The 19211-nt window shown below is 42.8% G+C and overlaps 1 protein-coding gene across 3 annotated transcripts in view; it reads right to left on the bottom strand.

Moving 5' to 3' along the window:
* Positions 1 to 11821, bottom strand: part of LOC147461303 (protein Dr1 homolog) — a 44142-nt gene extending 32321 nt beyond the window's left edge. Inside the window, exons 1-2 of one of the 3 annotated variants that reach the window (XM_086508880.1) lie at positions 11750 to 11821; positions 10683 to 10755 (exon numbers count right to left, since the gene is read on the bottom strand). In XM_086508880.1, the coding sequence (XP_086365006.1) occupies positions 10683 to 10728 (46 nt within the window). In that variant the 5' untranslated portion in view covers positions 10729 to 10755; positions 11750 to 11821. Of the gene's footprint in view, positions 1 to 10682; positions 10756 to 11551; positions 11679 to 11749 lie in introns of those variants that run through there. The other 2 variants (XM_086508882.1, XM_086508881.1) reach the window with 2 other exon arrangements.
* Between the last annotated feature and the right edge of the window lie 7390 nt (positions 11822 to 19211).

Genomic DNA, 19211 nt, shown 5'->3' with positions numbered 1-19211 from the left:
TATGATACTACGGAAGCCCTTGGTTCTGGCTATTCGCGATCCATCATCGAAGCTTTGAGGATATGGTAGATCAGTACGCCATAGATCTCGACTTTGGAGACATCTTTAGCCAAATACGGAGCGGGGAAATGATTACAAGCTATTCTATATGGAATGGCTATTTGATGCGTAAAACGATGTTGTATTACACTGTCGTTGAGGGAAAAGGTTTTGACAGAATGCCATTATCCACCTTTTTCAGGCCACCACGGCATAGATACCACCTTGAAGGGTGTTGAGCGTTACTTCTACTAACCGAGGCTCAAAAAGGATATGGACGACTTTGTGCGCGGTTGCTTAGTATGTCAAAAGGCCAAGTTTGACAGGCATAAGGCACCATGACTTCTACAACCTTTACCCATTCCCTCCCACACCTGGGAAAGATTGCTATGGATTTCATTTTTTATCTTCCCGAGACCCAAAGTGGGCACGATGGCATTTGGACAGTCATTGACAAATTTAGCAAGCAAGCTCACTTTATTCCGGTAAAGAAGACGGTTAAGCCCGACCCTTTGGCGAAACTGTTTATTTCACAAATTTTTCGGTTACATTGCATGCCTAAGTCAATAATCTCGGACACAGATCCCCGATTCACGAGTTTGTTTTGGAGGGCAATTTAGGAGAACATTGGCACGTGGTTGCAGTTCTCATCCTCATTCCATCCACAGACAGATGGGCAATCTGAGATAGCAAATTCAGTGGTTTTGGATTTATTGAAGTCTTACATTTTGGATCAAAAGAATCAATGGGAAAAGTACTTGTCTTTGGTGGAATTTGCCTAAAACAACACGGTTCACTCTTCGACAGGGAAGGTGCCATTTGAGGTAATCCAAGGTGCTAAGAAGGTCCTCCATTTCTAAGCACCAAAGACAAGATTTTTGAAGCGGATCAGTACACGAGGGATTTGGAAACTAATTTTGCAAAGGTTCACAAGGCTCTAGAGAAGTCTCAAGCATGGCATAAGAAGGCAGCAGATAAACATGGACGAGACTTGAAGTTGAAGGAAGATGATTGGGTGCTCTTACGCTTTGAGAAGACACGCCTAAGGAAACGAAAGAGAAAGAGCGCCTTTTTCCGAAGCTCAACATGAGGTATTATGGCCCTTTTCATATTCAAGCAAAGATAAATGATGTATCCTTCAGACTCAAGTTGCCAAACACTTGGAAGATTCACAATGCTTTTCATGTGAGTCTATTGAAACCTTTTAAGGGTGAGGTGCCAACTGACAGGGAGCCTGATGAGCAACCTAAAGTGGAAGAGAGTGAGGAGATACTCGTTCTAGAACAGATACTGGCTCACAAAGAAAGGAAAGTGAAAGGTAAAGTGATTCGGCGGTTCGTAGTGAAATTCAAGAACTAGGATGCAAAGTGGATGGAGGAGGAGCACCTAGCAAATACTCCTCTCATATTGGAACTTTACCTTGAGGCTTTCGGTTTAGCTGCGTCTATTTCGAGAGATCCTGCAAATCAGCAAGGTTGAATCTGGTGCAGATGGGACTGCACAAGAGGGGAGTTAGTCTGCTCCTTCGTCACAGATTACCTAGATGGAATAAAGTAACTGATTTCCCTTTGGATTTCAAGGATACTATTGCTGACAGTATTCTGCTGTATGACTTTATGACTAAGGAACTTGAAACTGGGAATTCCCGAAATTGAATCTAATTGATGTGTACTCTCTCATGTGATTTTGTTTGAGTGCAGGATTGAAAGGCGAAATGACTGCAGCATTTTGGTCTTGAGATTCTATAGACATGATCGCAATAAGAATTAGTTAATCTGACATCTCTGAGGTCCGGTGTGCATCCAGTTGCAATTACTAAATACGTTGCCACATTGATTTTTCTCTGATTTGATTTGAATGAGATTATGAATGTGCATTGACTGCGTCGTCTTTGGGCAAGTGCTAGATTTGAGTCATCTAGTGCGTCGGTACTTAGAGTCGGTGTCTACTGAACTGGTTTACGGCTTCTGTCCGTTTTTGCAGGAGTGATCGAGGGTGATTACAATTCTTTCAAGAGGGGGGTATGTCACCAAATTATGACGTGGCATGTCCAACCAACAAGACCTAAAGTTATAAGTTGTTCAACTTATAGGGTCCCATTCCATGTGTCACGAGGACGTGGCAACTGGTATGTCACGAGGACATGGCAACTGCTAACCTTAGTTGTTGGTTTCTTTCCAATGATTTTTTATTAATTTTTGAGACCCTCTTTTTGAAGTTGCAAATGGTCGGACATTGTATGGCCAATGTGAACGGTAGTTTCACCCGCAGACGGGAAGTTGGTCGGCATTGGAACTCGTAAAGTAAAAGGATGTCTAGGCTCAGTTCAAGATCAAGTAGGTACCCCCGCCGCACTTAGCAAGTTGGTGGATACTAGGAAGTGAACTCAATAAAGGCATAAAGTCAAGGTGGGATCACCAACAGAAAGTATCCGACAGTTGGGCCACATTGCACGTTTCGATGCGGTCCCAATGAGGATAGATGGTCAGATGACTAGTGGGAGCCCAACGGAAGCATCTCCTAAAAATTAGGGAACTGCTATTTTGGGCCCTGAAATCTGTTCACGTCATTAGCTTCAAAATGACAAGGGAACAGTTTATTACTCTGCTGCAAAGTCAATTGATGCACCAGTTGAGAGATTTTTAAGCGAGAAGCCCTATGCGGGGAAATTGCATGTATGAGTGCCAAGTGGCACTTTTTGGCCAATTTACCAAGTCTGAGAGAAGAGAACTCGTTACTGACTTTCTGGAGCAGTTTTGGTGGCTATTAACTCTGATTTTCAGCCATTTCTCTCCATTTTTTAGCTTCCCATGACTTTACCTAGGACCAAGGAGCTCATTTCAGCATTGGAAGGCATCAGATGCGTGTTTACAAGGCTGTTTTGCTGCGTTTTCAGCGATACGCAGGTTTTGGCAACCATGGAAATCTTCCCCTTTTTGCATCTAGTTGTTCACAGATGCATTACAGGTCAAGGGCAGCAGAGGGGGCGCTCGATTTATGCTGGGGATGCTTCATTGAGAACCTGTCATCACAGGTTAAGAGCTATGGAGTGCTTTTTTTCCCTCTCTATGTACAGTGTGGTGCTAGGAGTGATGACCTACACACTACACACTGCTCTCTCTCTCCCCTACGTGCAGTTATGTGATGCCCTACAAGAGGGCTCTTCATTTGACTGATGTATAGCTATGTGGTTTCATGCTTTTGTGCTGAGGCAAGAGCCTCCTTGAGCAGGAACAGGGGTAGCTAACTGTTACTCCAAAGCAGGCACCGGTGAGGGTCATAACCTCACCGTACAGGTGCGTTTTCAGCACTGTGTATGCGCTGTAAATTGACTGTTTTTCAGCCATACTGATGCCAGAACCATTGGGAGTAGTGCCCCACTGGCAGAGGACAGTTAAGGGACTGTTTGGGGCTGAAAACAGGGCAAAAACCAGTAAATACAGCGTGCTGACTTTACTGTTTTTGGGCAGGAATCAGAGGGTTTGTGCGAGTGGAAGTGAGTTCCAGCAGGGAATTGGTTTCGCGCAAGTTTTGGGGCTATTATGCTGCCGAAATTTGGCCAAATCAAGTGGTATCTAGTTGGATATAGACAAAGGATTCCCACGACTCTACTTTGTAAATTTACCCTCTCAAAGTATAAAGAAATACCGAAAGGGGCGCCAATTTTGGGGCCTAAGGATTGTCGGCGTCTGCTCAAGGCATTCTAGCTTCCGAGCTGTGTGTGTGTTCAAGTGTTAATTCCCGTCGCAGGTTTCTTTTGCAAAATGCTTTGTGTGTGTGTCTAAAATGAAGAATTTCGGGTGAAAGCCAAAGCCTACCGCCCCACGGGCCGGTTTCACCATGGGGCCCTAGGGACACTTAAAAAGTAAAGAAAGAAATCTCATAAGGCTGATGACGTGGCAGCTATACGAATGCTCCACGTTTTGTGCTGATGACGTGACAGGCCGTACGGATCTCCACGTTTTACGGGACTCTACGGAATTTCCACAAATAGTGCTGGCAGCTTTTTGGCTCAAGTGCTTTGAGTTTGAAGATTTTCATGTAACTGCTTTTGAGAGCCCTCAGGGCCTTTAAATTGAACCCAGGGCCACTCTCTGGCTCGGATTTGCTGATGAGCTTCAGAGTAGAGGAGACCCGCGGGCATTGTAACTTTGCTCAAGCATTAATATAAAAATAAATACCGAAAGGGGCACCAATCTTTGGGGCCAATCTCTCTAGGCACGGAACTACGCCAGGCCGTGTCAACTCGATTGAACTGTGATTAAAGTGTGAAGTATTTTTAAGTGTTTCTCTCATGTGTTGTGATAGATTTCCGACTTGGGTGCCCAAGTCTGTTGCATGTACGATAGTGAACAAACTCCAGGTATCAGGTAGGCCCTCACACATGGCACGATTGAACATCACTGCTAGAAGCTCTGCAAGCAGATCTCTGGCATGTATAAAATGCTCTACTACCAGGCCATCATGATCATAATGCTCTCCTGGTCTTCATCTTGTCAATGGCTTCCTTTACCATCTCGGCGGTAAAGAAAGCACGTGTGTGGGCATGGCTCTGGTGAATCTGGAAGAGGTGGCTGCCCCGAGACTATGTAGAGGGATGATACATACCTTCGTAGAAGTGATGATTGGTGGGGGAGAGTGCTCATGGAAGAGTCGCCATGCCTCGCCAGAATCCTGGCTATAAAAAAAAAACTCATATAAATCATGCTCTAGTCGAGCTAGAAACGACCTCTTCTTCCATCGTGCCAGCGCTGAGAAGCAATCCGTGACTACCTGTGAGTAATGACTCCTAGAAGTATTTCCCTATGAAGTCGGGCTCAGGTCTCTCTGCACTCCTCATCATACCAACTATTATGGGGTATGCTCCCAGAACGTCGTCGCAGCCCAAGTTCAGTGTGTGGGTATGCCTCTGCTGCTACATTTTGTAGTGTCTGTCAATATATAAGTGAGCTGCCCTAGAGGTCTCCCTTAATCCTATGTGCATAAGAGTCTATAGATACCATCTATGTAGACAGAATCAATCTCCAAAGTAAAAGTATATCAGGTATGCGTAGATCTCTGTGCCAATCAAGCTGTGTTGAACTCGAATGAGATGGTAAACATGAGGAGAGCATGATCTACTGCTACCCCAATAGGCCTAGGCCTGACTGTAAAGTCTTGTATAAAGGGTATGAAATTGGGCTGAGCCAAAACATAATCCACTGCGCTAGCCCCATGTCCATGAGGAAAACAAGTGAACCCACTCGACGCTAGAAACCTCGGAGACCATTCAAGATGGCCAGTCCATGTGCAGTCCCCAAATCTGTCAGATATCCCCCATATCCAGTGTGCTCTTCATCTTGCAAACACCTGGCCAATCCCATATCACTGACATCCAATTCTCTCAACATTTCCTCTAAGGTATCGTAGAAAGCTGTCTGAGACTGGGCCATCCTGGCATTAAAGTCTCCCAAAAGAATGACATCTTCATCCCTAGAGAACTCCCATATGTCATCATCCAATATCATGTAGGGTGATTGTCCCCTGGGTGATGCATAATGAGATGTGCTAGGACAAAATAGCATATTGCGATGTAGAGTGGCCCCCCTGTCTCCGCTCCAAATCTAACCCACATATATCTGGCCTGCTCGTCTCTCCGAACAATACGAATGAGGGGTTGAAGCTTCTCCCTGAATAGGACTGCCACACCTGACCCCAGTCCTCTATGCGTTTATCTCACATCCTGCCTACAAGTAGTCTCCCAATAGTATCCAGTCACTCTAGGTAATGTGCCGCCAAGAGTCTGATGCGTTTCTGAGTAAAAAATAATGTCTCTTCCATTAAAGCTATCCTCAAATGCGCCTACATCCAACTTCCTTGATCCATTACAATTCCATGCACCTACATCCAGCTTCATTGATCCATCACCTATGTTAGAGTGAGGTCATCACCCAAAAATATATTTGTCTTGTAATACCTTCGTCACTAGATTCTTTTGCAGATACGAAGACGCACCAGATCCGAGACCCCCGATTCTCCAAAGGATGCATCCCTTCGCTCAAGAGTCGCACCTGTTCGGCGAATAGCCATGCCTCTTCAACGAATGGCTGCACCTTTATGCCGAAGGGTCACGACTCTACAGCAGGACACAACTATTGGCCTAGAGTCATGTCCCTTGACCTATGGTCATGTCTTTTCATCGTGTCTCTTCAGTTTTTATATAAGAGACCTCTTGTAACAGTTTAAGCATTCATTCATTCATCAATCAAACACAGAACAGAGTCTTTTGAGTCTTATCTCTAAGTCAAGTTCAAGTTTCTTAAGTCTTAATCATGAGTTTAAGTACTTAATTAAGGATTAATAACTAGAATCCTTACACTATACACAGTTGATGGCCTTGAACTTCCATTGTCAATGCTCCCGTTCAAGTATTTCTTTATCAAAAGAACTCTTCTCATACAAGGAGTTGGAGGGCGGGCTGAAATCTGAGAATTGGTGCTCGTGCAATCACGCGGCGGCAATCTGTAAACGATTTGTGTATGTGCAAGTGAAGGGGGGTGTGGTGCTTTTATAACCACTTAGGGGCTGCAAGAATAAGGAGTGCCATAAAAGCAAGGCACCCAGAATTTGACCCCTTCTCCCTCTTTTTAAAAAATCGTCCCAACAAAAGCAAAACTACTCCCAGATTTAGGGGCACCAATTTTTTATTCATAAAAATATCAGCTGATTGGGGTTCGATAGATTCATGAAATTGATTGAGGGAGATAAAGTCTCTGTTTTTAGAGAGAGAAAATATGTAGGTGAAGTAGAGAGATTCAAAAATTCAAGTTTAGAAGAAGAAGAGAAGAGAATTTTAACGTCGTAGGAAACTACAGAGATAATCATTGCGTAACATAGAGGGTTCTGGCTTTGACAAAGAGATTGGCATGGACCACCTTTCTTGAGAGAGAGTGTGTGACTGGCCAAACGAACACAATGTTCGGTTGCGGCTACGATCTCGACACAAAAACCCTAACCCTAAAACCTATCACATACTACCCTCTAAAATCAAAGCAATGGCCCTCGATTGCAAGATATAGTAGAAAGAGAGAAAAAGAAATCCACACATCTTAACATGTGCACAATGTTTCCCCAAGTTATTCCCGCAGATAAACATACAATTAGGCATTTATGTGCAATGGTAGCAGTGTGGACTGTGCATAAAAAGGAATAATCTTCATACTTCCTAGTCAACATGGAAAATATGTCACAGGTGTACACCATTCCAACGCAAATGACATTGGATCGCATCAAAGGGAAAGTTCCCAACTGATGTCTCTTTCAATGCGATCATCCATCCAAAGTCGGTGGAGAGTCACCATAGTGAACGTCATCATGGTATGATGGACGCGTGCCATCAGCCATAACATGTCAAATCCATGTATACAAAAAGCAAATTAATCCAAAAGCCTCTTTGTACAACTGTATCAAATCATCTCGATCCGTCAACTCCTCAAAGTTCATGCACTAGGCATCCATGGGTAGGTAATCCTTGAATTTCACCAAAAATCTTCGTGTTGACTTTCCGAACAATCTCTGAAGGTGTATCCAACGTGGCCACAAGTGTAGCACTTCCCTTGAGCTTTGTACTTGACCATTTGTTGAGGGCTTAATTGAAAACACTGATTCGGTGTCTGTGAAGGTCCAGATGCTTGTTGCAGCGTTGGCACAGAAAGCGGTGTTCCGGAGAAGAGTAGATTTGAGAATTTTGTTGAGGGATAGCAAGGGTAACAGGAGGATTAAGAGAGCCCAAATAGTTGTGCAAAGCCTCCAAATCAACCCGATCATCCGTTGGGGTTTCTGCTTTTGTTGCTCGACCAGATACACCAACTGTCGAGCCGTGTACTAAGCATGGGTCTCCTCTAGATGCTTCTGGATGGAAGGACTCCATGGATTTCCGTCTTGTCCATTGTGATCTCCATTGTTAGGATCGTGCTTTGATTTGCAGAGGGCAAGAAAGCAGTTGAAGCTCTGATACCACTATAATCACTTTTGGCAAGTGATTTGACGGAAGACACAAAGAAATCACCCACGGGCCACTATAATCACTTTTGGCAAGTGATTTGATGGAAGACACAAAGAAATCACAATTTGCAAAACTTGGGAACGCTTTATCACTTCAAACAACTTAAATAAGTGAACTGAAATAGAGAGTGGGGGAGAAAGAGAGAGAGAGAGAGAGAGAGAGAGAGAGAGAGAGTCAGAGCAGGATGCCTATACAGTGTACACGATGGCCCTAGATTGTGACTGTCAACTCCCCCGTTCGCGTATTTCTTTATCAATAGAACTCTTCTCATACAAGGAGTCGGAGGACTGCAATCCAAGAGTTGGTGCTCGTGCAATCACGTGCTGGCAATCTGTAAACGATCTCAGCGTGCACAAGTGAATCCCTGAAAATGCAAAACTACTCCCAGAATTTGGGAAGCCAACTTTTTATTCATAAAAATATCAACTAATTGGGGGCGCCGGCTTTATTTATAATTCAATAGATAAAAGTTTCTTTTTTAACGGTAAGGCTTTGGCCTCTCAACCTATGGGTTGTGGGTTCAAATCCCCCGTTGGGTCACACTCTAGAGGGACACCTTGTGCTCACCTGGTGTTCACGTTGCTAGGGCTCTTGCCCTTGGACACTCGAGTGCATCCTCCTCCTGGGGTGGGTCACCCGAGGAGGAGGTTCCTAGCTGGTTGCTACGAGTTCTCTCCGCCGTTCCCAGCATGTGGTGCATCAATTAGGTGGCCATGGTGATGCCTACGCGTGGCTCTTGCCCGATGGTACGCGGCCCTTGCCCGACCATGTAACACCTCCCCCTATGGGCCCTATGGTGTGTCGAAAAAAAAAAAAGTTTCTTTTTTAATGAAATCCAATTTAAAGAGAGAAAGTCTTTGTTTTTAGAGAGAAATTCTCCACTAATTATAGAAAAAGAAAATCACGGGTTCTAGAGAGAGAATCTACAGTAGAGAGAAAATCAAAAATCAAGTTTAGAGAGAGAAAATCAATGCACGGCACAAGGATTCTGGCTCTGACAAAGAGATTGGCCTGGACCACCTTTCTAGAGAGAGAGTATATGTGACTGACCAAATGGCGCACAAGTAATGCCTCCACTGCGCCAAGAGCTCCTTTGCATAAATATGTACAACCCTCTCTGGCTTGGACAACATCCTACTCTTGTAAGCTATGACATGGCCATCTTGCATTAAGACCGTTCCTAGACTGCCTCCACAAGCATCATAGTAAACTTCAAAAGTCTTCTACAAATTTGGTAATTTCAACAATGGCCCTGTAGTCAGCTTGTATTTAAGACTCTCAAAAGCCATAATCTGTGAATGGCACCCCTTTCTCAATCAAGGTATGCAACGGCGAAGCAATCTTTGCAAACAGACAAATGAACCGTCAATAGTAAGAGGATAAATCCCAAAAAGCTCCGAACATCAAGTACATTCTTCAATGTAGGCCAATCTCAAATAACCGCCACTTTCGATTGGTCCATGCTAGCACCCTTAGTCCAAACAATGTCCCCCAAAAAGTGTATCTCTAACAGAAAGAACTCATACTCTCAACTTACCACCTTGCCAGTGGCTTGCCGATGATAGTGGTATCAAAGCTCAAACGATTGTAAATCCCTAAGCGATCCTGTCCAAAACTGTAGCAATGGATTGTTGTAGACGAAGATTTTTACAAAAATGCTTTTTGAAGAAGCAAATTTTTATAGAAATTGAGTTTGGAAGAAGGTGCTTTTTAGAAGAAGAAACAACAATAGAAAGAGGAGATGAAGAAGTAAGAGTTCGTTTTTGCCGTAAAAAGCAAGAAAAAAAAAAGCCTTGTGATACTTTTCTGAGTCTTAGAGACGTCTAAAAATCTTCAATGGATGAGAATTGGGATATGTGTCAAAAGTCAAAGTTGATCCTTTCGAAGAGCCCTACGTATTAATGCGAATGGATTTTGCTTCCAACAGCTTCAAAAAAAAGGATTTTCAACCGCAAATGAGGGTTTTTGCAAAAAATTTGGGATGTAATAAAAAGAGATTGGCAGAATCTCTCGGTTTGTGCAATTAAAAAAATTGCAATTGGCAAAGACTTTTCCATAAGGTACAAAATTTAGACATAATACATCTATTGATGTGTGTAATGGATTCAAGCAGAGTTAGCTAGACTTGCCAAGAAAGGGATTGTTAGAATCTCTTGAAAAGTTGCCGTGTTGCAAGAACTTTTTTAAATGATTCTTGTAGTGATCTTCTCAACTTCCAAAACTTTTTGATTCGAGGAGAGTCATCCTTGCAGAAAGATCTTGCGAGGAACCGACAACATTACAGAGCAAGCAAAGTCCAGAATGAAGGCTTCATGAGCCAAAGTGAAAGGCTTTTTGGAGAAGGGTTTGATCTAGCGCAATACAAAAGACAAATTTTGGAGAATGTGTATCACCTACAAGACCATCAAGAACAGGTTTCCAATATCCACTATCAATGATATACTTGATAGGCTACAAGGTTCTACTTGTTTTAGCAGAACCGATCTTAAAAGTGACGTCGTGACCAAAACACAATTCTGAAACCAATCATAAGTTCACTAGAAAGTCAATCAAGTTTTGTTTTCAAAACAAGAATTTTTTGGTATAATAGCAACCATACCTTTGGGAAGTGAGACATCTTCCTTTGCCCTTCCGACCACATCCATTGAAGCTGGATCCAGTTTGCCTAGAATCTGCTATTAAAAACATTTCGAAGAAAAATAAACCCTCACTTAAAAAAACTACCTAAAATATTGGAAAAATCATAAAGGATGATGAAAAACAATGACCTCCCCATACCAACAGAAAATAGAAACCTGAACTTTAGAGAACAAATACAAAGTCTCATTGAAAAAAGCACAAATGAGGAAAGGTCTTTCCACCATTCTTTTCCTTCAAGGTTGCCTTGGAAAGATAATCCATACATATTCATCAAAACCAATTTTATCATATCCACTTTGCTGAAACTGGCTGAACAAAATTCAAAGGGTATGGTACACTAAGAAACCGTCATCCAATGTTATAAAAACAACCTTTACACGTAACTTACCTATGTGGAGACTAGACAATGAATGGTTTAGCCTTTGGGTTATTAACGTTGACTCTTGAGGCTTGGATAGACAACATTCTTTTGAATTTGAGACTTAAGCTATGTAAGCAAAATTCAGCCCAACATGAGCAATGGTCCAGTATTGACAACAAAGCACTGCTTACAAATCATCATACCCCTAACGCACCAACTAATGAGGCACCCAAATAGCTAAGCCACCGAAGTCAATGTCCATTGTCGGTCTACCATCTCACTTGATCAAATCACAAAAAATACATGCTGGACCGCATCGCTACAGCAGAAAAGTATTGCGTGCAAACTGGACAACTATCGTATCTCTCATGATCCAATTTCACCCAAACCACATTCACCGGCAATATGGTGAAGTACATCTATTCCAATGCTAAGCGTAAGCACATTGCAAGATTATGCACAGCAACCTGTCGAAAGCTGAAGTGAAGCAGGTAATCAAACAGCCTGAATCCTGAAAATGTCTAATGCGTTTACAGATAGAATGGCCTCTCTCCCCAACGAAAACTATTCTAACCTCCGCGCGCGCGCGCGTGTGAGTGTGTGTGTGTGTGTGTGTGTGTGTGTGAGAGAGAGAGCGAGAGAGAGAGAGAGAGAGAGATCCGTACCTTGTTTCGACCTCGCGAGGCGCGATACTCCGTAAGCAGGACGTAATTGAAGTTTTCATGATTGAAATATTCAATATATATATATACATATGGGAAACCAATCAACTATATAATATGTCCTAGAAATTGATTTCTTGGAAAACAACTTATTAGGGGGAATCTTACAATGTGAATCAGAGTGATGGTGATGGTGATGGTATTGAAAACGGCAGCCAGTGGCTGCATGGGAGAGGCATACGACAAAACCATGGCGTGCAGGTGGTGGATGACGACCGTAAGAGCAAGAGCAAGCAGCTTGTGAAGTGATGCCAAGGTGCAAGAGAAGCACGACCAGGAGCATTTTTTTCTCTACATAAAATATGTTATTCCAAGCAGTGCTTGAAAGGAGCCTGAGTGGCTACGTCAGTTGAGGTAGAGGCATTTAGAGTGCCTACTTGCGTTCAAACCCGATGATGGTTTGAGGTTTTCTATTGGGTTGTAGAGTTGAAACTTAAGACCAAGGAGAATCTACAAAGAATGGTTCAATTCAAGTCCCCTTTATGAAGTAAATAGTATGCTACAATTGGTTTGTTAAAGAACGGTTCAATTCAAGTCCCCTTTATGAAGTAAATCATCATTGAATATGTTCAGTTTGAAGGGTAGTAGGTGTGTTCAAAATGAATATGTTTAGTTGGAACGGTAGTAGTAGGTGTGTTCAATTTTGAACACGAGGTTCATTTAAGGGAATCTCACGAGATACTTTGGGGATTAAGGAGGAAAAGTGAAGCCAAATGGGAGGTCGTAGGCAACAAGGCAAACAGCATGTGGTGGGGCAGGAGACCAACACCCAAAAACGTGGCTCTAGCAGGTAGCATAGGCAACACGATGGGGAGGCAGGTGGTAGAAAGCAGGTCGCGAGATGGGTTGACAGCGAGCCAGGCCGCCTTAGGGGAGAGGGTTGAGTAGTAGGTCAACAAAAGACGGTGTAGAGTTTTTTTTCAATACATATGGATTGCATTCAGGACATTAAGGCCTTTGAGGCAGAGTTAAGTCGAGAGACTTGTCTACGAGCTTGGTGTCGTCATTTCGAGTTCGTTGTTGCATGAGAATGCAAATAAGGCTTTTAGAAGGTGGAGGTAGCTCCAAGGTATAATATGAGAAGATTGCACATAATAAAAAATAGAAGTGGACCGAGTTACTGGCTCTTCTCTCCATTTTATTATGCAAAATCTTAGCAGATTCCATCGAGTTCATGCTTTGGCCTCTGAGCTACCCTTCAAAATTTGGACCCCTCAAAACTTCTATCCTTGATTTGAACTCAAACATACACGTGGAAAATCACTACCCCCATTTAAACTCAAACAGGTGGAAAATCACTACTTTCGCCACGATACACTAAGCCATGCAAGAGCATGTGAACACTGTGTCAAGCCTATGCCCCATTTAAAATATATATATATGTAGGTTGTCCCTTCCTCTCCCTCCCTCATCATTGTTCTGTGTTCTACACCCAGTGGCAACCTATCGTCGTCATCTCATTCAGTAGAGCTTTCGGCTATCAGCAAGCTCGCTCCTCAGCCCACGTTGCCCTCCACACCTGACTGCTGCTCCTCCTTTCGTTCGCCATCAAAGAATCATCCCTAATAGGAAATTCTCAAAAATGTGATGACATACTACTGGCTCTTCTTTATTTCTATTAGGTGGAATCTATGCAGATTCCACCTTCCACTTTCATACTCTTGCTTTTCTATCTTAAAACACTACATAAGTTCAAACTTGGCACCTTGCTAGCCAGATCATGTCTTCCCTAGTAGTCATTGTGTCGAGAGAACTTCAACGCACACTACGTGAGTGCATGATAAAAGAAATGTCATAAAATCTAATATCTAACCAACCCAAATGATTTTCTCATATTAAATTCATCATTTAACGTGGGAGAATAAATGGAAACAAGGGTTAGAATATAGATATGCTCTTATGGATCTGTCTCAACACGGGGCCAAGGTTAACGGGGTCCAAATGAGATATGGTCAGCTAAAAAACAATGCTACCTAATGGAGCTTAAAGACCTTAGGGTTATCTTCATTAAAGACCTCCAAAAGTTAGTGTTAAAAAGTCATTTGACCTTAGGTAAGCTAGGGTTGACCTTGAGGTGGGAATCCTACCCAAACATGAGGTGCTTGTTGGCTTTCTAAGTGTTAAAGGGAACCTTGCCCAAAAGCTTGAGGTGCTTTTCACATGCTTAAATGACTAAGGTTCTTGAAGTGTGCAATTTAAAGATAAACTCGCAAGAGGCATCAACGTTTCCATGCTTGATTGACTAAGTGCTTGAAGTATTCAATTCAAACCAAATGACTTAATAAGCATAAAAGACACATGTTCAAATGATCATCCACATGTGGACCTCATGATGTGCTTGAATCCTATTGAATAGGTTTTAAAGGGGTCCAACGAGAATTTAGATACATAAAAATAAATAATTAAATTCTTTCTCTCAAAGAGTAAGGACACATGTCCAAATGAAATAATTAAATAATACGAGAGAGAGAGAGGGAGAGAGAAAGATGTGGACTAAGCATGAGGGGGTTATACTCTCCCACACACACACACACACACACACACACACACACACATATTCTCTCATTGTGTGGAGTGCAAAGTGCAAGAGCTCCATCTCCTTCTCCAAGCTTGTTGAGAAGTGCAGATCCTACACCAACACTCTTGGCTATGGAATGGAAATCCAACCAAGAGCCATGCTTCAATGCTTAAGCTTGCCATCTTCTTCATCTTCATTACTATGCTATTATGCTATGCTAATCAAGAAGAGGTGATGATAAGTGAGGAACTATTTCTTTCTCCTATGAATAATTCTTCTTCCTCTTCCCTACCCTCATTCCCCACTAGCTCTCTCCACCTTTGAAGGTGTTTGAGGCCTTGGGACTGAGGCTTGGGATAGTTAATGCTTTTTGCAAAGTTTATGTTATGCTCGTGATGCATGAAGCTTTCCATCTTCATAGCATCACCAAGGTCACAAGGAAAACAAAGATTGTATTGTACCAAGTCTCTCTTGATGGGAGAATCTATAATACAAACGCCTTTTGGAGGAGGGGCCAGCTCCAAGTAAATCCGGTCCTCAACTATTGTCATGTTCTCTAATACTCTCTCTCTTGCAAAAGTATTGTTCATGCCAAGTTAATTAAGTCCTATGTTCATGTTGCTACCATCAATTCAGTACACCCTCAAATGCTCACTCTAATTCTCTTAATTCCGTTATTCTCAAATTTCATAGACCATTTCCATTACATTGGTATCACATCATTTGGTTTCTCTTTTCTTGCTTAAGAAGAGAGGTCTTTAAGTAGCCTATTAATGGTTGATTTTGTTAATTATATTAGGGTAAGTGGAACTGGGATCTATTATCGATTTTGTTGAGTCCACTATGTGGGATATGGTGCACACCTCGGGAGCTTTGGTCTTAATAATGGGGTCTTTTTAGACTTGCCTACGGCTTTACCATTATTGAGCCATAAAAAGTCCAAAAGGAGCTATCCCTCGCCAATTCCTCTATGATAGACCCACTTCACTGCTCTCTATAATTAACCAGTTCAAACCGTGGGTGTACATACTTAAGTGATTATTTTCAAAGGCTAAGAGGAGTAGCAACTAAGGTTTTGAATTGCCAAAGGATACACTAAGTAAACACATAAGTATAATTAGCATGGTTGACAATAACCAAGAGAGTAGAATGAACATTGATAACTTTGATTTTGCACATGAAGGTGCTAATGACGATGCCCCCATGTTTATCAATTATCGTGTTACTAGGCTGCATCAAGCTATGGGCACAACCCTACTTTGCAAGCCGAAGCTACCCAAAAACTTCGTGCTTATGGGATTTCCCTTCCTCTCCAAGAGGAGAGAGAGTTTAGGAGGTCTCTTGATGAAACTCCCAAAAGAAGACTCTCTCCCATAAGAGAGGAGGAATCCAAAGAACAAGAAAGAAGTGATTCCCTAAGTTCCTCAAAAGATGTGGCTCCATGAAGATGGTGGTCTAGACTATCGCCAACTCCTCCCAAGAGGAAACGTGAAGGAGTACGAGCGGAAGTGCGACGCGAGAGAGAGTGCGAGAAGAAGAGCACGACGATATAGTGAACTCGCTCTACTCCTTCAACTGGTATCAGAGCTTGGATCGAGGCTCGGGGCAGCACTGCAGGAGGCTAGAGTCACCAGCTCAGATTGGAGTGAAATTCGATTGGAGTGAAATTCGACAGGCGAAGACACAGCCCCAAATCTCGTGGGCAAGCCTGGTGTTGTCAGAATTTCATTCTGAGGTCATCTCGGCCACCGTTCGGCTTCGACAAAGGTCTGCGCAGGCCATTTTCGACTACGTGGTCTCGACGGGTGCAGATCCGACTTTTCAAATTTGGGGTTTTCGGCCTACGACTGGAGGTGCTGAGGATATCGACACTCCCAGAGTGTTGATTTGTGGCTGTCTACACATCGAAGGACGGCTCACAGTTCTTGGAGGCGTGTCACATACGACACGGGCGCATCTACACATAGACTGTAGGCGACATCCACTAGTTCATCAGGTAGCTTGTGTTTGCTGCTTGATATTCCAGATTTCATCCTGACATTGCAGGTACTTCCACATGGGATGTATTGTCAGAGATGATGTATGTTTGTTGAGGGTTTGCTGGCTGTGAGTCACGCAGCAAACAACCGCCGCAGTGGTTACAGCATATAGTGGGAAATTTGCGGATGTATGACTTTGTGGGAAGTCTATGTACTGTCAGATTTACTGCAGCCTTTGTTGAGGGTCGAGTGAGGTTTTATTGAGCTAGGGGATTCTCGAATGTTGAGATCCTTTCGGTGATACAGGTCTTGGAGCGATCCCTCGAGCACCCTTAGATAGGCAGCTAGGATGTATTGACTGTGAGTTAGACAGTTGGAATTGCATCTTTGCTTTACTGCCGTTGAGGCATTGTCACAGTCTATGCTTACAGGACAGTGACAGGACAATGAGAGACAGTACAGGTGCAGGACAGGTTTACCCGCAGCTTACAGTGTCAGAGAGACAATGTTTTTTGAGTTGTTTTTTGGACTGTTTTTTGAGTACACCAGAGCCATTTTACAAAGGAGACTCTGCCGAAATTTATGCAGAATCTGAAGCTTTCTTGGTTCATTTGACAGGTTGATATTGGTTCAGAGGTCAGTTTACAGGGGAAACTCTGCCGAATTTTTCCCAGGAAAGTAAACCACTGTGAAGCGTAGCTATGGCTGGATCACAGGACACTGCTCTTTACAATATCAAGAAGCTGGATGGAACCAATTTCCCATTGTGGAAGAAGCAGATTTGGCACGTGTTGGTACAAAAGAAGCAGATAAAACCTATAAAGCTCAAGGGGATAAAACCAGAAGATATGGACGAAGATGAATGGAGCGAAATGGATGAATTGGCACTTTCTACCATTATGCTGACTTTGGCAGAAAGCGTTTACTTCAATGTAGCAGACGAGATGTCGGCTTATCAAGCATGGTTAAAGCTGAGTGATCTTTATGAGAAGCAGAGTGCAGCTTCACAGGTATACTGGCTTAAGAAGCTTGTTGACTTGAAGATGAAAGAAGGGACACCTATGTCCAATCATCTGAATGAATTCAACACAATCTACAGTCAGTTGTCAGCTCAAGGTGTCAAGTTTGATGAACCTGTTAGAGCTATGTTCCTGTTGATCACATTGCCGGAAAGTTGGGACACTTTTCACACAGCTTTGAGTAATTCTTCACCTCCAGATGGTTTGAACATAGCAGGTGTAGAAGGAAGTCTGCTTACTGAAGAAACCAATAGAAAGACAATGGACAAAGGCAAAGGAACAGCCTTAGTTGTCAGGGGAAGGACCAAAGAAAAGTACAAAGGTGGAAAGAGGAATCAGTCTCGTAGCAAGTCCCGCAGTGCTAAAGGCAAGAGTGACATAGAATGCTACCATTGTAGCAAGAAGGGTCACATGAAAAGAGACTGCAAAGAATGGAAAGCAGAAAAAGGCAAAGAGGAAGCTGAAGACCATGGTGAGAAGAACAAGTCCTCAGTGAAGATTCAAGAAATAAATGTGACAAACACTATTGCAGAGGATGATAGTCTAGTGTCAGGAGACATCTACTTCTTGAAGAATACAATGGACTCAGCTCTTCTTACAGCATCTGATGGAAATGCACTGAGTGACTGGATTATAGACTCAGGGGCATCACTTCATGTGTCTCCAAACAAGGAGTGGTTTACCTCTTATGTGACCACTAAAGATCATGTTCGGCTAGGCAATGGGCAGACATGTGAGATCTTAGGTGTTGGAGATGTTCAATTGAAGTTTCAGAATGGCTCTTCTTTCACGCTGAAGAATGTGAGACATGTTCCCGCAATTACAAAGAGCTTGATTAGCACAGGTTTACTTGATGATGCTGGCTACGTCACCACTTTTGGACAGAACATGTGGAAGATATCCAAGGGTTCTATGATAGTAGCACATGGAGTAAAGTCTGGAGGACTTTACATGATTTATGTATCAAATGTCTCTAAAAATGTAATCAATGTAACCGAGCAACCGAACGTTTCTTTGTGGCATAGCCGGTTAGGACATATGTCCAAGAAGGGAATGGAAATCTTGTCTCGTTCTGGTTATTTGCCTGGCTTTTCATTTAATGATTTTGAATTCTGTGAACATTGTCTGTATGGTAAGCAAACACAGCAGCCACATAAGCATAGAAGCGGTAGAAGAGATACACAGTTGGCACTTGTTCATAGTGATTTGTGTGGACCTATGCCTAACCTATCTCTAGGGGGAGCTTCTTACTTTATGACATTTATAGATGATTACTCGAGGAAAGTATGGGTTTACTTTCTCCAAGCACAAGGATGAAGCGTTTAGTGTTTTCAAAACGTTTGTGACACTTGTGGAGAATCAGAGTGGCAAGAAGCTTAAATGCTTACGCACTGACAATGGTGGAGAGTATGTTTCAAAGGCCTTTAAGGACTTTTGTGAGTCAAAAGGTATAAAACGTGAACTTACTGCTCCTTACAATCCTCCTCAAAATGGTGTTGCTGAGAGGATGAATAGGACCATACAAGAGAAGGTCAGAAGTATGTTGTCTAATGCACAGCTGCCAAATGGGTTTTGGGCTGAAGCTGTATCAACCGTTGTTCATCTTGTAAATAGATCTCCTAGCAAGGTTTTGCAGAAGGATTCAGTGCCAGAGATGGTATGGTCAGGCAAAATGCCCTCATACAAGCATCTCAGAGTCTTTGGCTGTGAGGCATATACTCACGTTCCAAAGGAATTTAGGAACAAACTTGAGCCAAAGAGTAGAAAGTGCATCTTTCTAGGCTATGGTAATTCTGGTGAGATGGGGTACAGACTTTGGGATCCCGAATCCAGAAAGGTTGTCCGCAGCAATGATGTTCACTTTAATGAATCCAAATATCATTCTAAAC

Source organism: Adiantum capillus-veneris, chromosome 3 (assembly GCF_014529385.1).
Source record: "Adiantum capillus-veneris isolate H3 chromosome 3, ASM1452938v2, whole genome shotgun sequence".
In the NCBI taxonomy this organism is placed as follows: Eukaryota; Viridiplantae; Streptophyta; class Polypodiopsida; order Polypodiales; family Pteridaceae; genus Adiantum; species Adiantum capillus-veneris.
Note: the sequence above shows the minus strand (reverse complement) of the source record. Positions and strands in the feature narration are given on the sequence as shown.